The sequence below is a fragment of the Diplotaxodon limnothrissa genome, linkage group LG20, assembly GCF_057381915.1.
Source record: "Diplotaxodon limnothrissa isolate DT_005_m linkage group LG20, D_limnothrissa_male_GT1.1, whole genome shotgun sequence".
In the NCBI taxonomy this organism is placed as follows: domain Eukaryota; kingdom Metazoa; phylum Chordata; class Actinopteri; order Cichliformes; family Cichlidae; genus Diplotaxodon; species Diplotaxodon limnothrissa.
In genome coordinates, this window is record NC_140615.1 from 11,672,074 (window position 1) to 11,693,395 (window position 21,322).

At 42.0% G+C, this 21,322-nt stretch overlaps 1 protein-coding gene across 1 annotated transcript in view; it reads left to right on the plus strand.

Annotated features, from left to right (window-relative positions):
* spen (spen family transcriptional repressor) overlaps window positions 1-9,777 on the plus strand; it is a 28,458-nt gene extending 18,681 nt beyond the window's left edge. Inside the window, exons 11-15 of the mRNA XM_085345201.1 lie at window positions 1-6,634; window positions 6,763-7,101; window positions 7,189-7,383; window positions 7,586-7,744; window positions 7,867-9,777. The exon at window positions 1-6,634 is cut by the window's left edge and continues 1,170 nt beyond it. Coding sequence (XP_085201327.1) covers window positions 1-6,634; window positions 6,763-7,101; window positions 7,189-7,383; window positions 7,586-7,744; window positions 7,867-7,998 — 7,459 coding nt within the window. The 3' untranslated portion in view covers window positions 7,999-9,777. The remainder of the gene's footprint in view (window positions 6,635-6,762; window positions 7,102-7,188; window positions 7,384-7,585; window positions 7,745-7,866) is intronic.
* The last annotated feature ends 11,545 nt before the right edge of the window (window positions 9,778-21,322 follow it).

Genomic DNA, 21,322 nt, shown 5'->3' on the forward strand with positions numbered 1-21,322 from the left:
TGGTAGATCTGGACTTTATAAGCTGTGGAACAGTGCTAAGGAGACAGATTTGGATAAGAATCTTTTGATGAGAGGGATTCATAAAAAGGATCACCACAAAGAAAAATGTGTGCGAATGATTTCAGTTAATAGTCCAAAAGAAGGACAAGACAGTGATATCAACCCCGAAGGCCTTCCTCTGGAGCGGCACTCACAACTAGTGCAACTGGCTGAAGATTCTACAGATCAGTTAGACTCTCCCTACCTTAAAATGGATCTAGAGAGCTCAAAAAGGGAAAATACCTCAAGTTTTACAAAAATATCAGATGATAACGCTGTTGATTTGGACGAATTAAAAGAACAGAAACAAGTTATGCCTGAAAACGCACAAGGCAGAGCGAAATCCAGAGACTCTGATGGAGATGAACAATTTGTGCACATTGACCAGACTAATATTTGCACAAAACAAACGGAACACAGTCAACGGCTCAGATCCAAGCTAGGGGAGCCTGATAAGGGAGTCAAGTTTGACAACCAACTACATAGTGAGACTCGTGACTTTGAAAAGGATTATTTTGTTCAAGACTTTGAAAAATCAGTACCGGATGTGGCCAGTGATGATTTATTTTACTGTAAACGAAAGAAATTGGAGAATATTGACTTTGAAATACTCAAATTAAAAAGAGAGCGCAACTTTTCAAGTTCCCAAAAGTTCAATGAAGACATTTACACCATGTCATCATCAATAGGAGCTGCTCAGTCTTCTGAAAACGAGGAAGATGAAACAGCCCATGTCTCTTTGACAGGTACAAATAAAGAAAGAAAATCCTCTCCAACAGCAGGTGAGAAATTTTCACACACTGAGTCATTGAAAAACAGTTTGGACCTGATGCCTAGACATTTTCAGTCTTCTGACACTGAGCTACCAAAGCTTAACACGTCCTTGCTCGGATGTGATGAAGAGTTAATGCAGCACTGGGAAAGAGGGATAAAGCCTGATTCATTCAGAATGGAAATGGCATTCCAAAGTGATATTTCAAAGCATGAAAGCATTCGGAAGCGCCTTGGTCAGGATTTGGAACCTGGAGAAGTGCAGTCTGATTCCGATGACGATGGAGAAAACAAGTCCAAGTCAAATAGTTCCTTGTCCTACATCCTCAGGGATCGTGATAAGAGGATGACAGACCTGAAGCTTTCAGGCTCCTTGGAAAAGAATAAGTTTTACTCCTTTGCTTTGGATAAAACTATAACTCCTGATACAAAAGCACTCCTGGAAAGAGCCAAAACATTGTATTCTTCTAGGGAAGACAATTGGTCCTTTCTCCCTTCACGCTTTCCAGCCTCCCACAGGTGTTCAGATAAGGACAAGGTGGAACTAACACCTCGACCAATACCTTCTTGGTATATGAAAAAGAAAAAGATTCGTACTAACTCTGATGAAAAGCTGCATGACAAAAAGGAGGAACTTAAGCCACAGGACCAAGAGCGTCAGGAATTGTTTGCCTCTCGTTTCCTTCACAGCTCAATCTTTGAACAGGATTCCCGGCGTTTGCAGCATCTTGAACGTAAAGATCAAGATTTAGAAATTGGAAGTGGAAGGCCTTCGAACAAGCCAGTTGCTGCTGAAGCGGAGCCTGAATCTGCAGGAAGTGACATCCCACAAGAGCCAATAGTGCTTTTCCATAGTCGTTTTTTGGAGCTTCAGCAACAAAAAGACAAAGACCACCTTCCACCTGATACTGAGAAGGATTCATTAGTGCCAGACATAAAAAGAAATGAAGTTCAGAACTGTGATAATATCATACCTGATAAGGAACTGGAGCCAGTACAAAAGGCAGATGACAAAACAGCCAGCCCCTCATTAATCTCTACTGCCTTACCATTTGTTCCTTCCCCTAAAGAAATTTCACCACAAGAAAAGAAAGAAGTTTTAACTCCACCCTCAGATCAACCTGTGCCAGTTGTCAAAGAAGAAAAAGTAGAGCCAATCCTTGAGGTTTCGCAACCTCACTCTGTCGCCGTGGAAGACTTCAAACCTGTTGCTGTTAAGCTAAACAGATCCCCTTCACTTACTCTTTCAGAACCAGAAAATGAAACTGAAACAAAACCAGAGTTAAAAGAACTGAAGGTAGAATGTGGTGATAGTAAAACAGCGGAACATACTCCCATTGTGGAAGATAAACCTCCAACTCCTGGTGGTTCCCTGGGTGGTTTTGAAAGAGAGACTACAGAAATCACTTACTCTGACTGCCCAAAGATGGAAGAAAAACCTGAAACTATGAAGTCAGAACCTGAAACTGAAAATCAAGAATCAAAAGACTTTGAGGAATCTCAGAAAACCGAAACCGATGGTGAGGTGTGCATGCCAGAACTAGAGGCTGAAATAAAACCGTTACCAAATCGCAGACAACCCAAGAGTAAAAGGGCAAAACCGCTGTCAGTATTACGAACTACACAACCTTCCCAAATTGCTGCCACTGAAAAACCTGCAACACGTAAGAGTGAACGGATTGACCGAGAGAAACTCAAAAGGGCTTCATCTCCACGTGCAGAAGCACCAAAGACATCAGTTGACTCTAAAACAACATCCAAGTCACCAATACATGCATCAGACTCTGAACAAAACATCGAGTCAAGTTTGATCCATGGGAGAACACGTCGGCGAAACGTAAGGTCAGTCTACGCCACACTACATGAAGACGACCAAGCTGGCAAAGAGGTAGTTGAGTCACCACGCTGCATGCGCAAACGTGGTGCTGATAAAGAACCAATACAGCAAGATGTTCAAATTTCTACCAATACTAGACGTGGACGCCCACCTAAAAGAGGCATCAAACGAGGAGAAGATGTTTCACCAGTAAAGGTTGATCAGAAGAAACTGATGGAAGAAGACACTGAGGCGTCATGTACAGTAGATGTTGTGAAAGCCTCTGAGGGCTGGCGTTCACCCCGCACCCAGAAGCAGCAGCAAACACCTCAGACTCCATCTCCTCCAACTAACAAGAAAGGAAGTAGAGCAGACAAACTGTCTGGGAGCACGACAGAGCTAGCTGAACAAGATGATATGGCAAGTCAAAACGAGCCAGAGCTTAAGCCTAAAACTGAACCGCTTGGCAAGTTATCAGAAAGGGTGGAAAATCCAAACTCAACAGTGCACAAAAAAGAAAAGGAATTAAAAGATGGTGGAAAGAAATCTGGTGATGTCGATGATGAAAAGCTAGACATTGGCCCCTTAGAGAGGAGACAGCAGCCTGAAAAGAGTGCAAAAGTTAAAACACCAAGGTTAAAACGTAACACCAAACAGATAGCTGAAGACAAATCACACAGTTTAAAAAATCTCGAGATCCGTGTTAGTGTTGATGATGTAAAAGGTTTACTCCGTTCAGAGGATGATGAGCTTGAGACCTTTGAAGCTCCAGCTATTACAAAAACTAAGACAGCACTACAAGATAATGAAGGAATAAAAACAATAGACCAAATTCCAAAAGATTCAAAAGAGCTCGCTGCACAGGATAAGGAAGACTCAGAATCAGAACTTCCAGCTGATCCAGCTGCTGCATTATTAGCACGACAGATGGAATTAGAGCAGGCAGTCGAAAATATTGCTAAGCTTACAGTGGAGCAGCCTTCTCGACCATATAAAGAGCCACCTTCAGAGCAAACTACGATATTGCCTCCTGTTGCAGTGGAACCAGAGAGTGAAGTTGAGGAGGAGAAGCGAGCTAATCCTGCTAGTGAAACTGAACTTGCAGCTGCTATTGATTCAATTACAGCAGAAGAAACATGTGTAGATGCAGAAAGCTTCACATCTCCTCCCACTTACACTGCTCTTATTCCCACCCCTGAATCCTTGATATCCTCCTCCTCCAATGAGATTATGGAACCTGAAACACACATGGTGATCAACAATATTCTTGCCGGGGATTTAGATGATGGTCCTGTGACACCAAGCTCAAATCGGCCAGGGGCAGAATCTAAGGCAGCTGAAGATCCCATTTTACTTGAAACACCCAGGAAAACCGGAAAAGTTAGAGCCAAAACCCCGAAAAAGCCAAGAAGTCGTAAAGGGGCAGGTAACAGAAAAGGGGATGCTGCTGAAGAGGTTTCTCAGTCAGAGTCCACTCCAGTCAAGTTACCTGAATCAATCCCAGAAGACCCAGAAACCAATAATTCAAAAGCAGTCACTGTTACAGCTGCGGCCACTTCAGCAGCCTCTGTAGTCACTGCTGTTGCTACTTGTAGGCGAGACTTAACAAGTGCCATAACGGTCGACACACCCAAAGAGGCAGAACAGCCCGAGGTTGAACAGCCTGTGCCTAAAGAATCTGCTTTTCATTCTGGCACAAACAGTATCTCCAGTGTTAAAAAGCACCCCCAAGCAGCAGAGCCATGTACTCCTACATTTACCCCTGCTCCTGCTTGCACACAACCTGTATCCCAGTTAAGTGTACCTCTGTTGCGGCCTGCCAAAGTGCCACTTTCACCTGACTGGCCTCAGAGATCTGAAGAAAGCAGAATCTATGTTGCCCCTTCAAGTCATGTAAAAGTGGTAACTCCTTCAATGCAAGCATCAGCTGCACTTGGAACCCCTGCAGCAAATCCTCCAATGCCTCCAGACACCAAGGCCTCTGACATTGACCCCAGTTCAAGCACGTTAAGAAAAATTCTGATGGAACCTAAATATGTGTCTGCGTCAAATAGCAATTCTATACCTACCACTATAGTCACACCAGCACTGTCAGAGCCTTCACGGATGTCAGAGAATGAAAATCCCTCTGATGCAGTGGGTTCAAGACAGTTACATTCTGAAGAGAGGCCACCATTACCTCCCCAGCCCATGCATCATAAACCATCTCCACTGACAGAGTCACAGCAGAACTGTGGAGAGAAAAACCAGCATACAATTATTTCTCCTGCTACCTCAGTAATAAGTCGAATTCCAATGCCTTACGATACAGAAGAAACTCCACGTATTTCATTAAGCAACCGAAGCATTGGCCTAACCATTCCCAAGCAAAAATTCAGATCAAACTCCAATGAGAACAGCCGATGCCTTGCTATGGATATAGTAGAAGATGGGACAAGAGGACGCTCTGTTGTCGAAAGCACTCCATACATTACTGGTTCCAGTCCTGGCCTACGGGTCAATACATCTGAGGGTGTTGTCGTACTCAGTTATTCAGGTCAGAAAACCGAAGGACCTCACAGGATGAGAGCCAAAATTAGTCAGATTCCTCAAGCCAGTGCTGGTGATATAGAGTTTCAGCAATCTGTTTCCAAATCTCAATTAAAACAAGACCCAGTCATCTCATCATCCCAGTCACCTACTCCCAAAGCAGCCCCAACTCCTTCTGGTTATGGTCACACAGGAGTCCTTTTAGCCGGCCAGTCGTATAACTCTCAACCTGTTATTTCTAGTACCAAGCAGGAGAGTTTTGGATCTGACAAATCTGAGACTCCATATCACACAGCCCCCCAAGGCAGTGTAGTAAAGATGTTCCAGCAACCAGTTAGTTCTTCTCAAGTCTTAATGTACAACCCACCTGTGATACAACAACAGCATGGCAAGAGAGGACTAGGGTCAGAGCCTCTGTCGAAAAAGATGGACCCTGGCAAAGCTGCGCAGCAGTCTAATCTCAGCCCAGTCACACACCACCCATCACTTTCTGGAACCCGCATGAGCCCCAGCCCTGGCATTGTAAATGATCGCTCAGCTCTGCACCTTAAGCAAGAACCACAGTCTCCACGAACAGCTGTTCACTCTCCTTCACCTTTTGTCAAAGCCTGTCCTCCAAGCAGTTCTCCTATCGGCACATCTGTTGTTCTGACTCATGGCATGCCACCAATGCCTAGCTATCATTCTGCGATGCATCACTCGCACTCAGAACAGTCCTCTGTCATAATTCAACCTCACAGTGTCACTCAGTCAATGGCTCATGATGCCAGGATGAACACCCCACCGATGCCTGGGATAAATTATGGAAGACGAGGTGATTCGCTGTCTGCGCCGCTTCCGGGGTCTCAACAGCGCTCAAACCCACAACAGCAAAATGTCATTCGAGATATGGTTCTGCACTGTCATTCAAGTCCCCAAGGTTCAGTATCAAGTGGTGGTGGTGGCAACAGTGCAAGTGAAGAAGAGCCTAGACACTTTAACCAAGCACTCAGTAGACCTTCAGTTCCCCAGCTGCAGTCAGATGTAATGATGATTCACAGTGATCACAGAGGACTTCACCCAAACATACGCATGGAGCAGTACAGAGACATGCACCAGCGCATCCTCATGCACCAGCAACGGGGTGAACAGGCTGCTGTAGAGGCAAGACAGTCACGCAGAGACTCGGAGACTGGAACAGCATCTTCAGGCAATATCTCTGGACCTTCAAAGAGTCCTATTTCGGGGAAGAGCATTGACCTTTCTGCAAAGGAACCTCTCAAACCACTCGAAGGAAAGCTTATCCATCCAAACTCCAGTGAAAGCAGAATCCGAGGAGTCCATGCATCTAGTCCTGTCATGGTGTCGCCTCACCCTCATGGGGTTCACCTAATGCATCCAGGTGGTGCAGGCTCCTTTCCAGTTTACAGGGACATTCGAGGCTTCTCATCCCAGTTTTCACCACACAACCTGACTAACCAAGGTGTTACATCTTCACAGGTGAGTTAAGATGCTTTAATGATTACATTTGTGCAAATAATACTACTACTATACATTTTCAACTTAACAAGCACATTTAAACATATACATAAAATGTATGATGTCTCTTGCTGGGTTCGGACTATCAGGTACCTCCAGATACTGAACTGGGTAACCGTGGTAAAATGTCTCAGTCCCATGGGTGTGGAAGTGATTCCAAGTCTGAGACCTCCCACCTTCGCCATGCTACCTCTTCGGACCTCTCACACATTTCCCGAATACAGGGGGATACAGTCTCACCCTCATACCAGTCTCCCATGATGTCCCCTATGGGTCTTACACACAAGTCAGATCTATCTCTTCAGAAAGGCCCTCCAGCCTTCCTGTCTACTTCAGCAGTGCCCTCTTCGACTTCAGTACAGCCACGGCCGGATGCCAAACTGGAACATTCAGGACATCATTCCGTTGACATGGTGCAGCTATTGACGGTAAGAAGAATGACAGACCAGCTCTTTGGTGACGTGTAGAATTTATTTTCAGGGAAAATAAAGACGTTTTTTCTTTTCTTCATGCAGAAGTATCCTATCGTATGGCAAGGCCTGTTGGCATTGAAAAACGACCAGGCTGCTGTCCAGTTACATTTTGTTTCCGGCAACAACATGCTGGCCCAGCGCTCCCTTCCACCCCCAGAGGGAGGTCCTCTTCTCCGTATTGTTCAAAGGATGAGGCTCGAGGCTTCCCAGCTGGACAGTGTGGCACGCAGAATGACTGTAAGTATTTGATTTCTGCTACCTTTGAACGGCAGGTTCTAAAATTTGGTTGAATATAGCTTTAATCAGGACCCTGACTTTGAAGAACTGACTAAAACGATGGATCTATGAATTAATTAAGCAATAACGTAAGAGAGTGCCATTATCTTTGTTTATATACATATATATACATTTTAAGATTAAAACTTGATATGTGTGGCAGGTGGAAAATGACTACTGTTTGTTACTGGCTCTACCCTGTGGTCGAGACCAAGAAGATGTCCTTGGTCAAACCCAAGCCTTGAAAAGTGGCTTCATCACATACCTGCAAGCTAAACAGGCAGCTGGCATCATCAATGTGCCCAACCCTGGCTCTACTCAGGTTTGACTTTAGGCATTTTATGTTTTTATATTTTCACATTTTACTGTGTTGTAAGACAGCTAAGATGTTGAAGATGTTGCTCCTTCTCTCATCATGTTATTTTTTCTTCTTTGGGTTTACAGCCAGCTTATGTGGTTCAGATTTTTCCACCATGTAAATTCTCCGAGAGCCACTTGTCACGTCTGGCCCCGGACCTTCTCAACAGCATATCCAGCATTTCCCCTCACCTCATGATTGTCATCGCCTCTGTTTAATTACCTCCATTTTTTTTCCTGAACTAAGCCAACACCAGCCCTTTTGGACTCATCCAGTTTGTTGGAAGCTGGAATTGCCTCATATTTTTATGAGTTGGACTTCTTTTTACGAAAAAAACAAAACAACCTAATTTAGCATGAACTCACCTTTTCTCCTTCACTTCACCAAGTCCTTAAGTCACCCAGTGATGTTGAATTCCAAAAACTATACCTTTCTGAAAAGGATATGAAGGGTTGAGGGGGATTTTATTTTTGGATGAGGCTTTGCTCATTTCATTCTTGCCATTTTTGGAGGTGTTGTGCATAGCCTTTTTTCTTATTCATAGCATTCATTAAGCTGTGGATGGATACCTTCGTATGGGATATTTTTTATCTTCATAAAAGTGATTGTGATTTTTTTTAAGACTATGTCAGAAGTCATTGCACTATGTTGAAGAAATTGTGAACTTTGTACAGATTTGAGTATAAAATGATACATGTTATGGACTAATTCTTGTGATCACATCAGTCATGCTTGTGCAAGATAAAAGAAAATCATTGCCTGGAAAAACGATCAATCAAGATCAGTCATACATGCTTTTGCTTATTCACCATCAGCAAATTTCTACTTAATTTCTGGACTCAACTCTCCATCCCAAAGTGTTCCCTGCCCCAGGAACTCGTAAGGGGACGATTAGAGTTGTACAGTTTACACTCAATGCCTCAACAGGGGACTATATAAAGAATATTTAATTAGTTTATTTTTGTTTGCATCTTCTTTAAGCCTAAAGGTATTGTTGACAATTGTGAAACTGTAAATATTATAAATATTTAAAGACTGAAGCAATGTGGAGAGACCAAGTGAATATTTTACAAGACAGATCATCAGATCTTTCTTTGGACCGGGGCAGGGATGGGGAACAGCGGGGGAGGATCTGTACAAGATTACCGATTGATATTTGCCCCCAAAAAAACAACAACAACAAAAAAACTTGATTTTGTGCCAAAACATTTTTTTGCTAATACTCAACACGCGCAATGTATCTAAAACATTTGATCAGAACATATTTTCATATGTGACTTTGTATTTTGTCATCCGGAGGGCAGATTTGATTCCTTTTTTTGTATTGTTCATAAACCTTTCTCTGTTATTACAGTGCTTTTACATGATGGAACTCTGTGTTCATTTCAAAAGGACCATTGTACTGTAGGGTTTGCAATTCTGCTCCTATTCCTGTTTTTATTCTCCCCCCATGTGGTCCTGTACTGCCCCCTGCTGTCTGAAAAACAACTCTCTTACTTATTAGGCACTGCATCTTGAGGTCATTTATCCACGACTTCATAGCAGATATGCATGCTTTTATTTTTCAAATTCTAAAAAGCTAAAGTAGGATCATAAAGGCAAAGAATGTGACTTAAACTTGACATCAAGCCGCTAATGGATGTGTTAATCATCTGTCTCCACCCCTCCCCTTAATTGTGTCCTTGAGCCAAGCTGTAAATACTGATCTCCTTAATCTGTGCTCTCGTGTATTTTTCTCTCCCCCCCCTTATAACTGTCTTTCTTCAGGGTCTTTCTTTTTGTTTTGTGCAACAAAACAACGCAGTCTGAAAGAGACGGGAGAGGAGGTGAACCGATGCTGAAAGTAAAAACCATGCTTGTCAGTTTTGTGTTGTAAATATTTCTATGACTGCAAGCTGAGTACTCTCATGGTTATGTTGAAGGCACTTATAATTTTTGATAAACAAATGAAAAGAAAAAAAAATTCAAACAGCGATTAATATGAAAACTGTCTTTTGATCAACCTTCATTTTGAGTGTATTTTGCTGTTCCTCCATGAGGACATTTTAAACTGTAAAATAAATGGTTGTTTAACTTACTTCTGAAGATCATTAAATGGTCCGTAACTCTGTTTTTCTTCTTCTCCTTTTGTGATTTGTGAATCTGAAGGTACAGGTGAAGAAGGATTTCACCAGAGACCTTCAGTGCTTTAAACCTCAGCTTTAATGCTTCTCTAACATGTTGCAAAAGCTGCAAATGATTCAGCAATTAAAATGGTTAACAAGAGCGGTCTTACCTTGGATACCTTTGCATCTAGACTATTTCTTAATGTTCTTCCAGTATTCTTTCAATTTAGAATTTATTGATGAAAATATGACACAAAACGTACAATATTGTCTCTCCAGCAATGCAAAGACTCCAGATCTGAATGAACTGGATGAAGTTAGGCCAAACTCTAGTGAAAGTTTTCACATTTTGGATCAATCCTGCCACCAAACGGAAAAACCAGTCACAATTTTCTGGGCAGAGGTAGAAATACTTTACCTGGCATCCATCCATCAATCCGTCTTCTTGATGGGCATGTATACTCCAGACAGAAAGGTGGATTCAAGCCCAAACCGCTGCCCCAGCATGCTGGCTTACTCATTATTACAGTTGTTGCTGCGATGTTTACAGTGGTCAGAAGATGTCACTATAACACTAAACTACAAGGCTTATTTTCAAGCCATGGTACGCTTTGGGAGTGTGAATCAGACAACCACAGAAGGCAGTTGCAACATAAACCTACCCTGCAAGTATGAGTTTTCCTTCACATGACAGTACCTGTCCTGGAGCTTAGGTTTTCTACAGTGTTTGAATTAGAAACTGTCAAAGAAATACGTCCACCTAGGGAAGCAGAAGATCTTTGCTGAGACCTAAACAAAGACTTCATTGCAAATTGGTTGTATTTTCATGTATTTATTTATTCTAAAACTTGTGCATATAAACGTTTCTGTCTGTCTTGCTGGGGGAAAAATTCTAAACACAGGATCACTGTATTACTGCCGTAATGGATAAGGAGGATACAATCAGGTCAGCTCCTCCTGCATTATGATAACACACAGATGTTGACAGAAGCTGACAAGCTCCGTCACAGTTAACAGAAAAGAAATTGTATCAAATAAATAGGAGTGCTGGCATCTTTTAGACTCTTAGGCTGTTCTGTTGGGCAATGCGGTCAGGGAGGATCTCGATCTGTGCCAAATTCCAGGCAGGGTGATAAAGACCTATCTTCACTGACAGGCATAACAAGGAGTCCTGCAACCACTAAGCCTTGATTTCAACATACAGCGCGATATTGTATGAAGACATATAAAACACCGAGTGAGCCTCAATCCACAGAAGAACTATTAAAATTTGTCAGATATGCACAGAATCACACATCCGTGATAAAAGCAAAGGGCACTCACACCAAATAAGATTTTAATTTTGTTATTTTTTTGTTTTTATATTTACTGCAATTTACATAAAGTTATTTCAAACATGCGCCTGCACTGTTGTTGAATCAATCTCATTGCCTATAAATTCTGTCCAAACGTGAGTGCGGCAGAGTCTGAAAACCTCTTTGTGGCTCCGTCTTTAGAGCAGTGCTCAAGTGGATATGGAGCAAGACAAATGAGCACCATGGCTGTCAAAGCTGCAGTTACAGACTCATCCCTGAGCCAGGCAGCTCTATGGTTTTGGAGGAATTTTAAGACTGTGGCTGGAACATCAGGGTTTCCGGCTGCACCCGTCCAATTCGGGTGTATGCTAGTTGACAAATTCCCCAGAGGGAGGCCTGTGGGGATTTAGAGACGATTGGATTACTATTTGAGAAAGTTTGGTGGTTGGGGCTGTATTATCTCTCATTAATTTTGGAAGTACTCCTTAGGCAGGGAAGAAAATACATTTAAACACATGCAGGCGGTGATTTGATCAATATTAAATACAGTTTTTCATCAAGTGTAATGCATCACCTCAGTGCTTCTCGAAAAAAAAGGACAACAGCTGCTGAGAAGGGTAAAGGGCTCATACCCGAGCTTCACTCATTTTCTCCCTCCTGTCGTTATGCCTACAGTAGAAAGGACCAGAAAGAGGTGAGGCATAAGTGATTTAGTGGCCTGACAGGCCAAGACTTGGAATGTTAATTGACACCCTGTTCGCAGCGTGAGAAGAAGCAGGTCAGACATGACAGAGGAACACCAAGACAAGAAAGACTTCCGCTGATGCTCTCCACACACCCTCCTCCTTCACAATCGTGGTGCTTCTAAGATTACACACTTTGCCTTTGAGCGTTAGAGCAAAGTGCGTGCTTTTGTCCTTAAAGCGGGCCTTGTTCATATTTTAGAGCTGGTTTCCTCTTGAATACATTTCCACAGGATGACATTTTGAAAGTTCAGCTTTTGCCAGAAAATGAGAAGAATGTTGGAAATTTAGAGGTTCTTTTTTCAGAGACCGATAAGTGCTTGTTTTCTGGTTTGTGTCCTTTGCACAATGAGCTCCATGCATTCCACCATGTGGCTGTGAGACAATTTGTCCTTTCATGAGAGCGTAGAAAGGATACAGAGGAAAAAAAATCATTTGCTTTGATTACTTTCTTGCACCTTTTAAAACCATTTGGGTGAAAAGAATTCTTAGTGCATTGCTTCCATCATGGGAACCTAAACCACCAGCCACTGCAACAAGGTTAGCGGTTAGTGCAACTGAAGTTTACTGTGGGATACATCAGCAGTGATGATTTAGTTTTAGTTCAGTTTCTTAAGACGCCCATTAACTATTCTTCCTGGTGTCATAAATCTTTATTTTTAGACAGTGCACTAAAAAACATATGCACACACACAAAATCCAACTGTGATCAAAAGTCAGACCAAATAAACATTTTAAAGGTTTTCTAAACCCAGTTTTATTGCTTTCTTGCATTAGCTGTATTGCCAGTGAATAGCTGTGTATAAAACTGTTCTTTTAATTTAATTGGTTCTTGATATGGTTGATAAAAAATGTTCTCCTGTAGCCTGTCTGTTAAGCTATTAATGTCCATCTGCACATAAATGCGCCTTTTGATGCAAAATGATTGAAACTGCTGCAAGAATAATGCTTGTAATAAACACAACTAAAGAAAGTAATCTATTTTTGCAGTTAACCTAATAAGACAATTATGCATTGTTACAATATTTGTAACCCATGCTCAAAAACTGTTTTGACAAGGACACTGTAACCACCATGCTTTTGATTAAGGATCTAATGATAACACATAAGAACTCATTTAAGTTCTTCTTTAGCTTCTTTTTGAACTGAAGCCTGAAATGTGTCCAAGGCGCAGACCTGTTGTGGAGTGGATAAAGGCACTCCTGTCGTCAGCTTGGTGCTTCTCACCAGATCTCATCATGTCAGATCTACAGAGTCCGGTGTCATTATTCAGGTCATGATGAGCCAGGTAGTAATAAAGGTTACACAGGGATTACTTGTGAGCCAGCAAGTAATCCCTGTGTAACCTCTGTTGCCTCAGAGTGTTCTAAATGTCCCATACAGAAAACAATACTGAAACAGCCACTCACAGAAAGTGAACATGACTGATTTCCCTGTTAGGCTGATAAGGTACAGTAATACATGTGTTTGTTTATTATCCACGCATGGAAAAAACATTATCAAGGGGAATATGCGAGATATAAACACTGACTGGAGCCTGAGTGTAAATGCTTTAATCCAAGCAATATATTATACGCTGTAAAAAACAAACGAACTGGAATGTGTTAGATAAGATATTATTTTAGTGTTTTAGTGAACCTATCAAAGCATTAAAGATAGGAAGAACAAGAGCCAAAGGTCATGTAGATAAATACACAAAGGCTCTATTAACTACATTAAAGTTTACAAGTTAGCTTTTTATATTTCCATTAGGTTCCATTAGATTATGAATTCTTAAACACTCCTTGGTGCACTTTTTTATAAAGTCAATTTATCTTTCTGCCCTGTAAATATGACCAGTTTTCAGAGAGTGAGTGTGACACATTTATAATAACTGTCCATGTGTAGGAATGTTTCTCCAGACTGAAGAGGAGAGGTCGGTGCCAGACGGGCACATATATTGTGATCTCTCCGCTTTACAATGCACAAGAGTCAGAAATGGATTAAGTGACTTACAGGGTCACAGTACACATTAGGTGTGGACAGGCTGCAGTGGAGTTATAAAGGCCTCACCCTGGTGACTCAAGCCTCATAAACGCAGCACCTTCCCCTGACATTGTGGCTCGGTGGCCTACTTGCAGTTCAATGTCTGTATCAGATGTGATGCATACATTTTCATATTATGTTTCTCACTTTGAATGCCTGCTAATGTAATGAAAAGTATGCAATGCTGATAAACACATAACATTGACATGAAAATCAGAGTTCCAAGTGTTTATGTCTTTTACATTTCACGCATTCAAATGATATATTTGGCACCTGATCTGAAATGCGGTCTTTGTCTTGATGGTCTGGAAATAATTCAGATTTCTGTAACGCTTTTTATACAACTCGACAAATGTTTTATTACTAGCGTTACTAATCTGTAAGAGTCAAAACATGGTTACTAGTACATTATCAGTCTAGGAATTTATTCAGTGAACTTCCAGAGAGTCACGCTGTGGAGTTCTTTAAAGGGTTGCGTGATGAGAATTGGCAGAATATTCAGGACAGTGCGTCATTCATGGGACAAATCAGCTCAACAGTAAAAACAAAGTGCTTATCTTATATCTTGTTTAAAAATAAGTCATGTCAGAGGAGGCAACGCTCTACATCATGCTGAGTGAAAGAACTCAAATGTTCACACTCTGTTTCTGATATCAGAGTTTTATCATGCAAGCATGTGTTTCCCGTTTTATTTTTAAAGTCCTTCGTTTTCGTGAAATTCCACTTCCTGGTCTCGTCTCCAGCTTTGCTGCCCATTCTCCCACCTCCTGCCAGCCCTGTGCCTCCTCCTGCCCCTGGCGTCTGCCACTGTCAGCCCCGTGCACTCCTCAGTTCTCCTCGGGCCTTTGCCATGTTGTCTTTGGCTTCCTTGTGTGTTCAAAGCTTTCTTGTGCGGGGGAATAAAAACCTTAAATTCTGAAGAATCATTATATATCCAGTGTCTGCATATAAATACTTTTGAGAAACATTGCAACATGTTTCAATGGTACTTCAAAACTAACCAGTCCTAGGGTTCCAAAGGTTCTGCAAAACTTACTGCGTTTACAGTACTTTTAGTTTTCTGAAGGTTCTTAGATGTTGGTGCAAGAAACTAAAAAGGCTGGTCCCATAAAAGTCCCTGTGACATCATTAATGGTTCTCTAAATGTGGTAAAAACATACTGTAGAGACTAGTGTAGTGTAGAGGGAACATCCTGACTAAAAGTCCTCTGAATGTCCACCAAATAACAACCTACCACTACCTGGAACTTGGGTGGCTGTAGCTCAGGTGGCAGAGCAGGTCAGCCACTAATCAGAAGATCGGTGGTTCGATCCCGCGCTGCCTCCTGGCTGCATGCTAAATATCCTTGGGCAAGATACTAACCCCATGTTTGCCTACTGGTGGTGGTCAGAGGGCCCGGTGGCGCCAGTGTCCGGCAGCCTCGCCTCTGTCAGTGCGCCCCAGGGCAGCTGTGGCTACAACGTAGCTTGCCATTGCCAGTGTGTGAATGGGTGAATGACTGAATGTAGTGTAAAGCGCTTTGGAGTCCTTAGGGACTGAGTAAAGCGCTATACAAATGCAGGCCATTTACCTGGATGCCTGAGAACCTACACAGACACATGTGAAATGTCACCTACATTCAGCAGCCACTTTGTTAGGTACACATGTTTAACTGACAATGCAGTTACTTGGCAACAACTCAATGCATTCAGGCATCTAGACATGATCAAGATGATCTGATGAAGTTTAAACCGAGCATCAGAATGACAAATAAAGGTGATTAAAGTGACTTTGAATGTGGCATGGTTGTTGGGTTCTGAGTATTTCAGAAACTGCTCAACTTCTCGGCTCTTTGTGCACAATTATATCTAGAGTTTACAGAGAATCGTCAAAGAAAGAAAATATCGTGTCGGTTCTCTGGGTAAAAACTTCCTCGTTGATGCCAGAGATCAAAGGTGAATTCTCTTCTGCTTATTCTTATTGAGGTCATGGGGGGTGGAGCATATCCCAGCTACAGTAGGAGGAGAGATGGGGTCTGATGCAGGGCTAACACAAAGACACAGATGACCATTCGCACTCACATTCACACCTATAGGCAAATTTAGAATCACCAAACGAGCACGGGGAGAACATGCGAACTCTACACAGAAAGGACCCGGCCAGATGGTGGCTTTGCTTGCACCCTTGCTGTGAGGCAACAGTTCTAACCACCATGCTACTGCGCTGCCCTTTAGCATTCAGTTTTATTTACATAGCGCCAGTTCACAGCAACAGTCATCTAAATGTACTTTATATTGTAAGGTAGAGACCCTACAGTCTTACAAAGAAACCCTAACTATCAGTCATACCTATGAGAAAGCTGATAGGAAGGCCACTTTAACTCAAATAATCACTCGTTATAACCAAAGTATACAGGAAAATGGTTGAAACCTTGAAGCATATGGGCTACAGCAGCAGAAAAATATACCACCCTGTCAGCTAAAAACAGAAACTGAGGTCACAGTTTACACAGGAACTCACCAAAATTACACAATAAAAGATCAGAAAAACTTTGCCTGGTCTGATGCGTCTTAGTTTCTCTGCTGTGACATCTTCTGATGGCTGCTTCCAGCAGGATAACACGCCACGTAACAAAACCCAAATCATCTTGAACAAGACCATGATGTCACTGCCAACAGATTTCAATCCGACCTGGTACTAACAAGGTGAATCTAATACAGTTGGTACTGAGGGTAGATCTCATTAAACACTGACAGTGCTGCACACGTGACCAGGTTATCGCCTTTGAGTCAGCCAAATGAGGGTCTTCAAAACTATCGGGAGCTCTTTAACCAAAGCCAAGTGACATTAAAAAATGTTAAAAAGTAACATTGTTACTGCCAGAAGGATTGCTGGCAAACTAAAGAGTTTAAAAAGAAAAGTTGGACTTTCATCCAAATGCACCAGTGTGTTCATATGCTTCACCAGTAAATTTCAAAATAAAGCAAACACTACACATGTAGCGTAAGCATAAAACATGTCAAGTCACTACGAGTTACCACTGCATCAGAATTAGCAGGCAGTAAATATAGTACTACGGTCCATATAGTTACAGTGTGTGTGTTTTGTTCCATTCCTTCTCCAAAGCGGTAGAGTCTGAGTCGTGATCTGGCCCCAGGGAGATGTGAAGCCGATTTGTGGTTGTTTCACTTTTCAGGGAAAATAAAAGACGGGCTTGTGTGTTGCTGTCTTTTTTTCCAGCCTCCATCTATTCTGAACTTAACCACTCTCCGCCTCCAGAACCCAGTCTGTCAGCCACTGTGATTAAGTGTGAGAGACTCGAGATTATGCCTCAGGCATTCGAGTGGCAAAAGTGGACGCAGGTCACATGAGGCGAGCGTATAGTTTGTATACTGTGTATGCAGGTCTGACTCACTTTCAAATACAGTTGGTTTCCAGGGAGGGACAACAATAAGCTTTTATGCCATCCTGGATGTGCTGATTGTTTGCCTGCTTAACGTTGAGCACACTCTCAGTGAAAATGACAAGGTTTGGAATTTTTTTAAGACTGGAAAATACAAAAGTATAATTAAGGAAGAGATAAAGCACAAAGGAAGCCATTTAACTGTCAGGATTCCTCAGCAGCTTTTCCCCCTCTCACTCTCTCGCTCCCATTGTGTGTCTGTGTGTTTGTTGGTGAGCTAATTGTTGCTGCATAACTGGCTTGTGAATCTCCGCTGCTAAGCATCCAGGATACTAACAAGTTGTAAGCTGTTTATAGGAATATTACTGCCGCCCTCAAACCTCAACCATGTTATGATTTATAGAAAGCTGTGGTCTCACCAGAGATTTAGGCAATTACCAAAGTCTAGTTTCATACAGATTTATGTCTTGGAGAGAGTCTCTGGAGCCTTTTAAGTTGTATAAACTGGAACGCTGCAACTCTGATAATAATACTTAGCCATTTGGCGCTCTTAGAAGGAGCAGAAGAAAGTAAGTCAGTTTCTCATTTGTTCGGCGAGCCTCTTCCAATTTCACCCAAAACTTTTCAAGCAAAGAACGACCCTTTCATGGCTTGAAGTGAAAAACAGTGCTACCTAAACTCTGAGACGTTTAAGGGTGCTACTAATTATCTCCAGATGATGTCTTCATAACATCCTTGACGAGCATACTCCCCCAATGTCCTATTAAAGGGCAAAACACATGGCATATACTCATCGACGAGTGCCACTGTTCTGCTCGTTCTTATCATGATCAGGATTCGTCCTTGGATGCAGTTATTTTGTATCATAGTCAACAACATGCCTCTCTTTCTATTTCCTTAAAGGGACAGCTTCTTCTTCTATTAGCTGCTTCTTTAAGTATCATCTACCTGCATCTGACCCTATCCCCAGCATCCTCCTCTGTCGCACCAGCCCTCTGCTTGTCCTCCTTCACTACATCCATGAATCCTCTCTGTGGTCTTCCTTCTTTTCCTCCTGCCTGGCAGCTCCATCTTCAACATGCATGGTCCAATATATTTGCACTATGCCTCTCAATATAATCACTAATCAGTCTAATGCACTCATTTCTAATCCTGTCACTCCTGGTCACTCCCTTTGAACATTGTAGCATCGTCAGCTCTGCGACCTCTACGTCATGCCTTTTTATTAGTGTCACTGTCTAGAGGTGGGCGGATCGATAGCATCAATACAAACTCTGGCATTGGTATCGGATCAGTGACTGGATCACTACTTTGTTTCTATCATTTAGATCAGTATGTATCCCACATACATACCTCAAACATGCACAGTAAAAAATGTTTGAGCCTTTTCACATCTATTTTATTTACACCTTATACTACTTAAAAAACAGAAGTTGCCCCTCAGTGCTTTAGAGACAGCCACATTTAGGTTCCAGATTTCCACAAAACCCAGTTTCAAAATACACAAAAAGCTGAAAGGCGTGTTTTGTTATGTTAACTAATTATTGTGGAAAATAAAAAGTGATTCATTGGTCATTAAAACGTGTTCAGAATTTGCAAATTGAATGTGATTCATCTCATAAGTCATGACACACTCCTCTCTTCTGCATAAACTACCTTAATGAGTTAAAAATATTGGCATTGATGTCGGCAATTCAGGCGCTGTATTTACTGGGTATTGGGTCAATACCAAAGTTTGCATTATGGCACAGCACCACCACTGCCTCCACACCACACATCATCATCATCATCATCGGCGGGTTTCACTGCTGTTATAAACCTTCCAAGATGGTAGTGAGACCTGCCACAGCCTATGGGGGACAAGAAGCCAGTGTACTCCGACTGCCGATCCCAAGCCTGAAAGAGATGGGGGAGGGTTGCCTTTGGCATAAAGTCTTTGCCAAATTAAATATGTGAATCATCAAGAGGGGCATTTTCTTCAAGACAGATCATGTAAGAACGTTTTTCACATAAAGCTCGACTTAAATAGCCTCAATAATTGCTTGACTCAACTACGACTTGGTTGTTAGGTGTTCGTGGTTACTTCTTATTTAAGCTGCAGGCAATTTGTACAACACAAAGGAGTTTCAAAGAAAACTCTCAGAATATGAGCGGTTGGATTATCCCGCTTATCCCGACACGTTTTAAGAAAAACATTATCTGTTATTCTTTAATTATTTGATCATCGTGGAAGTTTTACCTTAAAACCCAAAGAACTGATTAGCAAATGCTAAAGTTATATGTTTTGTACCACAGTGCAACTCACACATTTCCAGCTGATTAAGTGAATGAATGTGAACTAATTAATTATGATGTTTTAACCAACAAGTACAATTTTCTACTCCAAACCTGCTGAACAACCAAAGACTAAGGCAGATGTGCACAATGGAAGTACAGTGGTAGTTGAAGTTACTTATTCCACATAAAAGATCATATTATTAAACAAAAAATGAAGTTCAGTTATGTAATTTTTTAAAATGATTTTCAGCATTTGGGAGTCAATGTCAGGTATATCGCAAAACTTCAGCAGATAAAATCGCAACTATCTGCATGGCTGTGCACCATAGAGGTATTTATGAAACACAACTCAACATCTCACTATTAAATCAATAGCTTATTATTAAATACGCTCAAAAGAAAACTGGTTAGTCAGAGTGAGCAGGTTATGCGGGTAATCGGAAATCGTCTCAGTTACGGATGAACTTGCTTTGAGACCGGTGAGAAAATAGTTTGTAGGACTGAGAAAATCTTCCCAGGAACATGTTTGGGCTGGTAATACAAAAGACAAAACTATGCAGTTCAAAAATGCAGCCATTACAAAGCTTATTTTCTCTTTTATTCCCCGTCTCACGCCCACGCTATCTATGTGGCCTCCTCGGCCTCACAGGTGCATGCAAAGATTTGCTGTGGTATTTGGTGTTTGTTGAAAGGGATCAACAAGAAAGGACAAGCTCTCTGCGAAGCAGTCCTGACAGCCCGACATCATTCCACGAACAGCTGTCACGCTCGTTGTCTCCTGCACCACCTTCACCCTATTCGGCCAGCGCCTACGGCACCCCATCAGCGCTGATGCACACTCGCTGTCAAATATGGCAAAGAAGTAAAAAGGCACAGATTGCACCTGAATGTGTACAAGCACACACTGTGCATTCCCACTCTTGAATCTGTAGATGTGACAGCTGCAGGGAGGGCTGTCCAAACACAGCCACTTCTGACAGCACTTCAAGTGAAAGTGAGCATGTGGAGGTTTGTAGTAATTTGCCATCTGGAGGGTCACTTTTGGTGTGTTTAAGGTGGCAAAAGGTTAAAAGACTGGAAGTTTCAGTCATCTGCGACGAAGGTAACAGTCGGCTAAGAGACGTGCGCTCCTCTCTATACAAGAAAGCAAAGTGATACCATCTCCAGTGATTTGGCATTTTTGATCTGCCCACACACATACATGCCTCGCCTTGCATTATTATGTCATTGCAGCCCACCTCCTTCTGTAATTCCTATTGGCACACCTGGGTGTGGCAGCTTATGGGGATTCATGTTTGGGTACTTTCGAAAATTACTTCCAGACATTTTGTCCCGGCACTGTTAGGTTTCGTAAGACTTTCATCTCCGAAATGGAAATTAAACAAAATCACTAATGTTAAGTATTTACCTCGGGAATTTGCAAAGTGGAAAATTAAAGAGTAGAAAGAAAGACCTTTTCATTTAAACCGAAGATACTGTTACAGCCGCTATCGTGATTACTGTTGCTGCAGCGATTAACTCCACAAGTGCTGGAGTGGCAGCGAAACACACACGTGAAAGCTGATCATGGAGTTTAATGTCAAGATGGAAGAAGAAGAAATGTGAGTGTTAAGGGGTTGAAAGCAGGAACACTGCTCGGTGTGTACTGTGGGCCTATAAGGTTCCATAATTTATCAAAAACAAGTCTGTAATGATCTGTCAATGCAAGGAAATTT